Here is a 10295-nt window from a genome sequence, read left to right on the forward strand (position 1 = left end):
AGCTGAGCCCGTGGGTTCCAGTCTTTATTGTTGGGGTGTGGTCTAGCCACCTCCGCCCCCCAAAACGTCCTCAGTCTCCAACTTCAGGAGTGCACCTTCCGCCTTGCCCCGCGAGGCTGGGATCGGTGCTTGACCAGCACTGCCGCCCCGCCCAAGGTCACGAGGGGGCGTGGCCTCGCGCTCAGGCTGGGGCGTCGCTCAGAGGAAGGGGTTGGTGCCAGACTGCGGGCCCGGGTGCAGCGGCCCAGCCGAGGCGGAGGTGGGCAGCAGCGGCTGCGGCAGGCTGGCGGGCGGTGGGGCGAAGGCTCCAGCCTGTGGGAAGACGCTGACGGAGGCGGGAAGGGTCATGCCGACCGGCACGCTGCTGAGCGGGAGGGGCAGGGAGGCACTGTAGGTCATGGAGCCCAGGGGCGCCCCGGTAGGCCCGCCGACCGGCAGGCCCAGCGCAGGTGACCCGGTGCGCATCTGGTTCAGGGTCGGCCTGCCCTGCTCACCGAACGGGTTAGTGGGGGACGGAGCGCTGAGTCCTGCGAACGAGAGAGGGCGCAGGAATGGGCGGCAAGTTCGGGGTCTTAGAGCCAGGGAAGAGGAAGACGTAGGGCAGCAGCTGGGCTCTGCTAGGAGGGCAGGAGAGAGCAAGGCTCTGGGGGTCGGGGGACTCGGAGGTGCCCTACCTGTCAGGAAGGGATTCCGGGTCTTCGCAGCCTGTGGCGCCTTGACCAATGAGTCAAGGTTGACCAAGGAAGAGGCCGAGGGGCCCAGGAAAGACTCTGGGGTACAGCAGGCGCGGGTCTCCTGTCCAGGCTGGGTTAGTGCTTCTCCTAGTACATCCAAGTCAAAGGCATCTGGCTCCTTCGTGCTATTTTGCTTGGAAGTGGGACTAGGGTCTCCAAACAGGTCCAACTCTGAAAGGTACATGATAGAGCTTGTTGGTGGGAGACAGATTGGCCACTGAGGTGAAGGGAAGAGGGCAGGAGCCCAGTCTGCAGGACCACTCATTCCCAAAGCCTCAGTATCTCTTGGCCTCCTGCTCACCCACAGGGCTGCTGGGCTTCCCTGAGGGCAAGGCCTGCCCCTCCAGACCTTCCTTGGTTTTTGTGGATTCTGGAGGTTTGGCAAGTAGGTCGAAGTTCGAGGTACCACCTAGAACTAGACAAGGAGAAAGAGGGAGATGAGTTGGCAAAAAGGGCAGGCACTGGTCTGACCCCTTTCCTGGGAAGTGGCCCTCTTAGCACAGTACCTGCTGGCACCAGAGGGAGGGGGACCCAGAAGACCCTCTGCCCTCCTCTTACCAGGTGTGTCAGAAGACTCCATGGAGGCCCCCCAAGGGTCAGCTCCAGTGCTGGGGAGTTTGTGGTGGGGAGACTTTGGTGCCCAGGGGTCTGTGGTGGGGAGTCCAGCAGGCAGCACTGGGGTCCTGCCCCAGGGCTCAGAGGAGGAGAGGGTAGGAAGCAAGTCCCAAGGCTGGCTTCGGGACAGAGCATTTCCTGAGGGGACTGGAGACCAGGGGTCTGCAGAAGGTCCCCAGGAAGAGCCACTGGGCTCTGTGTTCGGCCTGAGACCTAGAATGGGAATAGCACAGGTGTAAACCCAGACCCCCAGCTCCCAGAATCCTCGTGCAGGGCCTCTCCCAGTTACACAGCCCAAGTGGGAGGTATGGGAGCCACTTGACCAGCAGCTGAAGTCCAGGTTAATTATCCCAGGCCGCTGGACCCCCAGGCATGGGCAATGTTGGCCACCTTCCCATTCAGGGCTGGAATGGCTAGAGGGCAGCAAGAGAATCTCTACTGAGATTCACATCACTGAGTTCTTTCACCATAAAAGCCAGGTCACAGAGGCAGCTGTGACTGGGGGAGGTGAGAGATTTGCCCCAGCTAATGTGGGGAAGTGGTTGACCATAGTGGCTGGGAAGGAAGGGGCTTTCTGGGACCAACCTAGGAGCCTCTTGCAGACCTGCATACCCACCTGGGATGTCCCATGGGTCAGCAGAGCAATGTGTGGAGGGTGGGGCTGTGGCAGGTGCAAAGATGTCAGCCAAGTCCAGGATGGAGGACTGTGGAGGGGAGAGGCAGCTTGGACGTAGGCAGGGCCCAGAGGGAGGGCAGGCCCTGACCTGCCAGCCTAACTCGAACTCATTCCCTCCTTTATTCATTCCACAAACATCTCTTAATGATCCCTCACCTCTGTACAGCTTCCAGTTTATAAAATGTTTCCTCATCCATTGACTGCCCACTTTCATAACAACCCTGTGAGGAAGGTAAAGCAGGTGATATACCCACTTTACAGATGAGCCAGTTCAAGCCCAAAGAGGGGAATTGGTTTGCCTGAAGTTACACAGCCAGGGGGAGGCAGCGCTGGGATAGAATTCAGGCCAGCAGAAAGAGGCCGTAAGAGCAGAGATGATCTTTTTTTTTTTTTTTTAACAAACCTACCTCCATAGGTCAGTGTCCAAGAAAAACTGACCACATGAATGTGGGCAGAAAGGGGATAGAGACACCCCTTGGGCGGCCTGAATAGCTTTGGAGGGTGGTCTTGCTCTCAGAAGCCATGTACTCCCCCACCCACCCCTGCCAGGCTGCCCAAGATGTCTTCAGCACCATGTGCCAGAGCCAGCCCCTAGTCATGACCCACAGTATCCCGTCATCCTACAATATCAGGATCAAAGAACCTACTGTGTAGAAGGGAAAACCAAGGCCTACACAGTGATATTCTCCAAGTCATAAAGTAAGTGGCAGCAAATCCAAGGATCTTGGTCAGGATCTTGTCACATCCCATTTTGCTATCAGCTCAAGTCTAGATCATGCGTATGGGACCAGGGGCTGTTACATGCTGCCACCCCCATTTTCCTTTAATAAATATTTAAGTAGTACTTACTATACACCAAGCACTGTTCTACGCTCTACAAATACTAAATTACCTCCCAGGCCTGCTGGCCTACGCACCCCACTTGCTCCCTACCTGACTGGTTTTCAGCTTCTCTTCCTCCTTTTTCTCTTCTCTTCCTGGTTCTGTGTCCCCCCGATGGCGATGGTGAACCACAGCCCCTACACCATTGGCCACGGGGGAGTCATCTCCCCGCCAGGACCTCACCTCCTGCAGAAGGTACAGAGGCAGGAGGAGCATGAGCAGTTCAAGCTGAACTTGAGGGGACCTGTGCGCCCAGCCTGGGGTCAAGGAGAGAGCAGGGTGGGAGGTACCAAGTTAGAGCAGCAGAGAAGCCGGTTAGTGCCCATAGCACCTCCACCAGCACCGCACTGGGGCACCTGCAGCCCAGGCCCAGGCGGCTCAGCCCACTCACTACCTTCTGGTGCTCTTGCTGGCTCAGGCGCAGAGCCAGCTGCAGCTGTAGGTCCTCGTCCCTGTGGGAGGCTGGGGGTACTGGCTGCAGGGAGGAAGACGGGTGAACTTGACTCAGCACTCCCCACCCTTGGCCAGAGGGCCAGCATAGCTTTGCCCAGGAAGCAGGGATGGAGACAGAAATGGCCACCATAAATGGGGCAGGCAGTGAGGATGTGGCTTAAGGATCAGGAAGCTGGGTCTTTCTCTTCTGGTGGCCTGAGTGCTCCCCTAGCACCACCATATGTGCCCAGCTGCTTCTTACCTGGTCTGCCTGCATCTGCAGAGGTTATGGCAGAGATGATATCAGAGGTACTATCACTGTCCTCCCTAAAGGACAGCTGATGGGGGAGCAGCAACCCCAGTGTTTTCAAGGATGTCTGTCAGCATGCTCCCCTCCCCCATCACAAGGCCCTTCAAACATACTGTATACCCCAACCACACGTCACACTCCCAGGCCCAACCAGAGAGGACTGAAGTCCAAGAGGGTCCTGCCTGAAACAAACCCAGGGACACAGGCCCTACACTGTCCTTGAGAGAGGAGTAGGGCTTGAGGCCCAGGGTGGGAAACCCGAGTCATGGAGCACCAGGCCTCTCTCCTCCCTCTGTGGCCTGCCCGGGACAACTGAGGTCTCACCTTCTCAGCCTCTTCTCGGCTCATGGCCAGTGCTAGCTGCAGCTGCAGCTCCTCTTCTCCTGACGTCTGGGGCCGCGCTTGCTCCAGGTCTGAGGCATAGCGGGGGGACGAGGAGGCAGCTGCAACAACCATCATGGCCTCTATGACCACACTAGTACCCACAGGGCCACAGTACCCACATTCCTCTGCCTGCTAGGAAGCTGAGGATCAGATAGGGAAACTGAGGCAAAAAAACAACAACTGACTGTCAAGGGCTCCAGTGAGCCAGGTGTTTTACTGGGCACTTCCTGTAGATTCCCCATTCCACCCAGGAAGTGCAGATGCCAGTGCCACCTTAGCAGATGGGCAGACACCTCAGAGGGTGCCAGGATCCTGAAGCAGGACTTGAGCTCAGGTCCCTTGAATCCTGCTCTTGGACTCTTCCAGCTGGACCCCACTGTGCTTGGAGCCAAGAGGAGTGGGAAGGCAGGAACTTCCAATATAACAAAGTCACAGCCCAAAGCTCTCAGCAAGCCATCAACAACTTTATGAAAGCAGGGCCATTCTAAGCCACATCGGGTAGTGCACACCTATAATCCCAGCTACTCAGGAAGCCAAGGCAAGAGAATTGCAAGTCTGAGGACAGCCTTGCAATTTAGTGAAACTCTGTCTCAAAATAAAAAGGGCTGGGGATGCAGCTCAGAGGTGGAGCTTACCTAGGTTCAGTCCCCCATCCCCAGCCTCCAAAAAAAGGAGGGCTATTCCAGAGTTCCTCAGATCAGCCTTCACTGCTGGGGGAAGCATTCAGGAACTGCCCAGCAACTGCCCCTATTTTCAAGGGCAGTGCCCTCAAGAGAGAGAGTTAAGAGGAATGCCACATGTCTGGTTGAGGGCCTTTTTTTGTTTTGTTTTGTCTTGTTCTTGTTTTGTTTTGCTTTGTTTTTTAACAGATCAAACAACAGAAGTTATCCCCATCTTACAGATAAGGAAACTGAAGTTCAAAGAGTTGGTTATCCAGGTCACACAGCTTGGAAGGGGTACAATAGATGGTATCTGACCCGAGTCTGTGCAACCACCATGCCATCCTAGCAATGGTTAATTAATAAATTGAATGGCAAATGTATAATAACATTAAATTTGAGCTAACTTGAGCAGTGCTTGCTATGCGGGAGCATTATATCTTGCACATTACACTCCTTATCTTGCTGGTCCTCATAACATCCCTCCAAGGTAAATACTATTCACCATGGTTCAGGGTTGCAAAGCCAGGGTTGGACTCTGGCCACCTCCCTGTCCCAGCCACACTCTCGGGGCTCACTCACAGGTGTAGGAGGATGGAGAACCCCGCTCACCGCGGCGGCTGAAGCCCAGCTGCCCGCTGCCGATGCCTGCGCCCTCCAGGGCCATGCGCTCCTTGGTCTTAAGGGCATGAGTTCGCTCCTGCCGCAGGCGCTCCTCGTCCTTGAGCAGGGCCATCACCTGCTTGACCTTCTCGCGCACGTTGACGCCCTGGTCCTTGCCATCGCGGTCGATGTACTGGAAGTCCTTGAGCGTCTGGATGGTGTAGAGGTTCTCACGGCACTGGTGCGCCACGCGCTCCGAGCCGGTCTTGAGCAGATAGTCCAGCAGCGTCAGCGCCTTGTACACGTGCCTCCAGTTCTTGCCACTGTCGTTGAGCCGACGCCACAGCATGCCCATGACCTCGGCGAAGGCCACCGTATTGAAGGTCAGGTCGGCGATCTCCGACATAAGGGAGCTGGGTGGACCCCAGGGGTCATTGCTAGTAGCCTCGCGCACTTTGATCTCCGCCTCGGAGTAATTATGCACGATGTTCTTCACTTGGCGGCGGAGGGCAGAGGTCGTCATGGCTGGAGACTTGGAGGTGGGCGGCCCCCGCCCCCGTTGGAGGTGGAGGGCCGAGGGCCACCGTCGCGAGGACAGGGTCTTGAAGGTCGAGCCGCTGTGCTCTCAGCAGGGCGGCTGTGTCCTTGGGTCCCACATGGGGCTGAGGAAGAGAAGGTCCGAAACTCAGGATCAGTGCTCCCCTCCCAAGGGTCACTCAGCACTGACTGACAAAGGCCTAGCCAGAATGTTCCAGCTGGTAGGAACAGCCTTCAGTGGACACTCACTTTTATTTTTCTTATTTTACTTATTATTCAGCAGGTATTTGTAGCTTGGCACACCCATCTACACAACCACACCAGAGATGCCATGATAACTATCTCCACTCAAGCATGGGGATAGTGAGATTCAGGAATTCCATGGCTTGTCCAAAATCACAGAGCTGCTAAGTGGGGGGGGGGGGGGCAGGATGACCCAGAGTGGGTGGCCTCAGCGAGGACCTTAACATGACGCTGTGATGCCCAGTCCCCTGCCTCTCTCCTGACTGGCTCCCTCTGGGGAGGATCTTGCTCACAGGTTTCCTGCCTTCTTTGTTCGCTCTCCTCTTTTCCTCCTATGCTGATTTTTATAGTTTGATTCGTTCAGCACCTGGTTCCTGGGACCTTCCCTGGGTCAGGCCCTACACCAAGCTCAGGACACGTGTGTTGGTTCACCCACATTTGGTTGTGAGGGTACAGATGATCACAGTCCAGTGCAGGCATGCACAGAAGAACAGAAGATGCATGAAAGGAAAATCTGAGGAGACTTCTTGGAGGAGATGGTGGCTGAGCCAAGATCAGGGACCCAACGGGGAGGAGGAGAAGAAGGGGGAGCTACAGAGAGGGCAAAGGGAAGGAGCTTGTGGGGGTAGCTGTGTGTCACAGAGACCTAGCCACCACTACCCCCCCCACCGCCCCCAGAGGCCAGAGAGGGGATGTGACCTGCTCACATCATATGGTGTGTAGTTGGAAGGGCTTGGGGCTGACATCTACATTTCCATAAGATTAATCCGATACTTATTGTCACTGTTACTAAATTGGTAATTAATGAATCTGAATATTTTACTATCTCAGTTCCATTTTCTCAGCCAAAATAGAAGCTCCCTGAAGGCAGGGACAATTCAGGCTCTTCAAACTCCCAAGGCCCTGGGTGCATAGAAGACCTCTAATAGCCCAGCACAGGGAGGATCAGGGCTAGCCTCCCTCCCTTGCCCCAGCCTCAGGGCCAGGCCCAAGATAGAAAAATTCTCTCAAGACCCTATCAGAAACCAAAGAGGAACCTCTCTGCCACCTCCCTTCCTCTGGCACTGGTACAGGGACAAGGCACATGCACTGGCTGAGCTTGTAGAACCTCCGCTTCCCCCATGCCATCGAGATAGCCACGGACATCGCACCTCCCAACATCACCCTCCGCCCCAGTCTGGCTGTGTCAGCTGGTCCCCAAGCTGCCAGAGACAGGACTCAGAAGGCTGTCCTGCTCCCAGGGCCGTCAAAGCCACTCTCCTTCCATCCTGGTGCTGCCAGTGCTGAGCTCAGTCCAAAGCACCCCATGGGCCTGGGCAAGTCGCGTCAGGGCCCAGGTGCCTCAGAGGGCATGGCCCCGAGGATCTGATCCTGTGGGAGCCAGGCAAGATGACGTGTGGCTGGCCCAAAGTGCTGCCTACCTTCTGTCTTTCTGTCCAGCTGGTAGTAGGCCTTCTGTGAGGATGCTATGGCCTCAACTTGTTTAACTCCTGCCCTCCCCCTTGCTAGTGACTCAGACTTGTCTTTACCTCCCCAAGGGGCGGGGCAGGCCAGCAGTGGCAGAGTCAAGATGGGAAATAATTGTGCTCAGAAGCTGGCCCCAGTGCATGCCCCTCCCTGCTGGCCAATGGAACTAGCAGAACCAGTCTGGTATCCTGATTCCACCAGAGCCCTACCTGGGCCTGGCTGCTCCAGCCCTCCTTCCGGTCTTAGTGGGAGGGGGACCTCCTGGTGTGGCCAGGCAACCCTGCCTGGACTTTTCTTCTAGGAGGAAGGTGGGCATCTCTGCACACCTCTGCAGGAACTGGGGTGGGAGAGGGGCCAGAAACAAAGGGAGGTGCCTTGACCTCCTCCCCCTAGAGTTTGAGGGGACAAGGTAGGGAAGAAGAGGGGGCAGAGTGAAGGCAAGGGAGTCCGGAGGGGGGAGGAAAGGCAGTCAGGAGGAGCAGCTGGGAGCCCTGCCAGCCGTGTTACAAGCAAAGGGTTTTATCGAACACAATATGCCCAGGAATAAAAGGGAGTGAAATAGAAACCCCGCTGCCGATAAGGCGCAGCGGCAGCCCCAGGCAGCTTGTATGGAATTACTGCAGTGACCTTGAGCCAGACCCTGTCAGGTGGAGGGAAGGACACTGAGAAGCCAGGACTTGGGAGGCCAATTCAGATGGGGCAGGAGGCAGGAGGGGACAGGTAGAGGGGGTGAGTAGGCTGGGATGGGACGGCGGGGAGGGTAGGGGTCTACACACGACTCAGGAGAACTGGGGGTCCGGGGCTTCTCAGGGTCTGCAGGATGGGAATGGGGAGAGACCTGGAGAGAGTCCCAAAAGTCAGCACTGTGTAAGCAGATGGCATCCCCAGAGTGGGGTTCAGAGAGATGGGCAGAACCTAGATCTGTCCAGTCACATGCACAAGTTTGCTCAAGTCTGCATGTGCCCCTCCAGCCAGCAGCCCCTCCCCATCCTCTACTCCCCTCGGTCCAGCGTGAACACGGGAGGAGTGGCAGGACCTTTCTTTTGCTGGAGGGACAGGAGAGTGATGCTAGCCCTAAGCTTCTGTTGGTTTTGTCAGCTCTGGGGCAGCTGTGTGCTGGGGGCACTGGAGTGGGCTGAGGGTCACCCTGGGGGTAGACGTGCAGCAGGAACCCAGGAAGAAGGACCAGCAGAGATGTGCCAGAATTTGTGAGGAGTGCCACCAAAGATGCTAGATGCCACCAAAGACATTAATCCCGGATGGAGAGGGAGACCCTGAGTCTTTCCCGGGGGGTGACTCGGAGGGACAGGGGACACAGGTAAAAAGCTTTCAAGTCCTCTACAGCCCAGCCCTGTCCTTTCTAGCACCTGGGAAAGAGACCAAGCCCCAAGCCCACTCTGCCCCACCTGTCATGGAGGGCTCTTCTGCTGCCAGGGAAGGAGCTTACCTCCAGCGCGGGCTCCCTCAGCCCCAGCCCGAGCAGCCTCTGCAGTGACCCTCTGACCAGCAAGGCAGGGGGATGGCACAGCCTTGGGAGTGGCTCCAGAGCCATCCACCATGGACCCTCGACCCCAAGACCCACCCTCTCCCAGGAGGCACAGACCCCTCAGAAGGGTGGTGGCAGGGTCCCCCAATAGGCTGCAGCTCTGCCTCTTGTCCGTTTGCCTCCTAGAGTCTGGCCAGCCCGCAGCACTCAGGATGAAAGTTGCTCGGCTGGCCCGGCAGGTCTGCCTCAGCAGTAACAGGACACAGGAGGACGCAGGGCAGGCGGTGTGTTAACCCCTTCCTGCTGCCTCCAGGAGGGCGGGGCATTCAGAGAGAGTCCTGCCTGCTGGTGATCCCCCAGGGTGCGGATCTGGAGCCAGGGACCTACTCCCATCCCACAGTGAGTTAACCCTTCCCTTACCTCCTCAACAGGAAACAGGGGTGGGGGCTCCCCAACACCCCCATCACACCACACCCCTTCTCCTCTAGAGGACATTAAAGTGGAGGGCAGGACCATTCCCTGGGGCTGTCCCTTGGTGGGCTTCTAGCCGGCTTCCTCAGCCACTCTGAGGGGCTTCAGGACTCTCCAACTGAGCACCCTGCCCTCTCTGAACCTCCTTCTCTCAGGTCTCAACTGGAGGGTGCTGGAGGCCATGAGGTCATTATCAGAAACACCAAATGTGAATATGAGGGGCTTTGAGCCACTCCTGAGTCTCCCACCCACACCTGTCTTGCCCCATCAGCACATCAGACCACAAGCCCCTCTGCCACAGTTCAGGGAGTGATCCTCCAATCTCAGGAGCCTGTGGCCCACTCCACACAGGAGCCCTGCCCACATGGGTGTCACCCTAGAAAACCCTGTGGTGCTGGGTCTGATCAGGGACCTCAGCTCATTTCACATCTTCTATACAGGGAAGGTAGTATGAAGTCAGGCCAGCTGCTTTAACATAAAGCGGGGAGAAAACAGATTCCAGAATCTCTGGCTGAAGACAAAGGGGTCTGCCCTCCAGGGTCTAGGAGGTGTGGTAGTGTCTTCTTGGGGACTGGACTCTGAGGCCAGCTGAAGTGGGAGATCTCAAGGAGCCAGGTCCCATGGGCTCTGCTTCTCCTAATCTCACACTTTATCACACTTGGTGATGACACTTTGGAAGACCTGGCTCCAAGAAGCATGGTCCTTTTTAGAACCAAGACAGACTGGAGCAGGAACTACGAAAGTGACGCTATCTGTCCTGTCACCTGATTTCATTCCTTGTCCTGCTACCAATTTT

At 56.8% G+C, this 10295-nt stretch overlaps 1 protein-coding gene across 3 annotated transcripts; it reads right to left on the reverse strand.

Annotated features, from left to right (window-relative positions):
- Positions 1-198: 198 nt before the first annotated feature.
- Positions 199-5818, reverse strand: Epn3 (epsin 3). Of its 3 annotated transcripts, none has more exons than XM_077801324.1 (9): positions 5275-5818; positions 3974-4092; positions 3302-3382; positions 2959-3093; positions 1966-2053; positions 1293-1562; positions 1036-1143; positions 675-905; positions 199-527 (listed from the first exon to the last, which is right to left on the reverse strand). In XM_077801324.1, exons 1-9 carry the CDS (start codon positions 5816-5818, stop codon positions 199-201), a joined length of 1905 nt encoding a protein of 634 aa, XP_077657450.1. The 3 variants fall into 3 exon arrangements, with proteins under 3 accessions (XP_077657450.1, XP_026242871.1, XP_026242872.1); XM_026387086.2 differs by having other exon boundaries at positions 1036-1149; XM_026387087.2 differs by lacking the exon at positions 3302-3382 and having other exon boundaries at positions 1036-1149.
- Between the last annotated feature and the right edge of the window lie 4477 nt (positions 5819-10295).

This window comes from Urocitellus parryii, chromosome 7, assembly GCF_045843805.1.
Source record: "Urocitellus parryii isolate mUroPar1 chromosome 7, mUroPar1.hap1, whole genome shotgun sequence".
Lineage (NCBI taxonomy): Eukaryota > Metazoa > Chordata > Mammalia > Rodentia > Sciuridae > Urocitellus > Urocitellus parryii.

Bases quoted from the DNA above. Each gene is read 5' to 3' on its own strand.
- Epn3 (XM_026387086.2), bottom strand. From the start codon at position 5,818: ATGACGACCTCTGCCCTCCGCCGCCAAGTGAAGAACATCGTGCATAAT. The intron at 906-1,035 runs GTGAGCAGGAGG...TGTACCTTTCAG, and splicing joins GAAGCCCAGCAGCCCTGTGG to AGTTGGACCTGTTTGGAGAC. The intron at 528-674 runs GTAGGGCACCTC...TCTCGTTCGCAG, and splicing joins CCGGAATCCCTTCCTGACAG to GACTCAGCGCTCCGTCCCCC.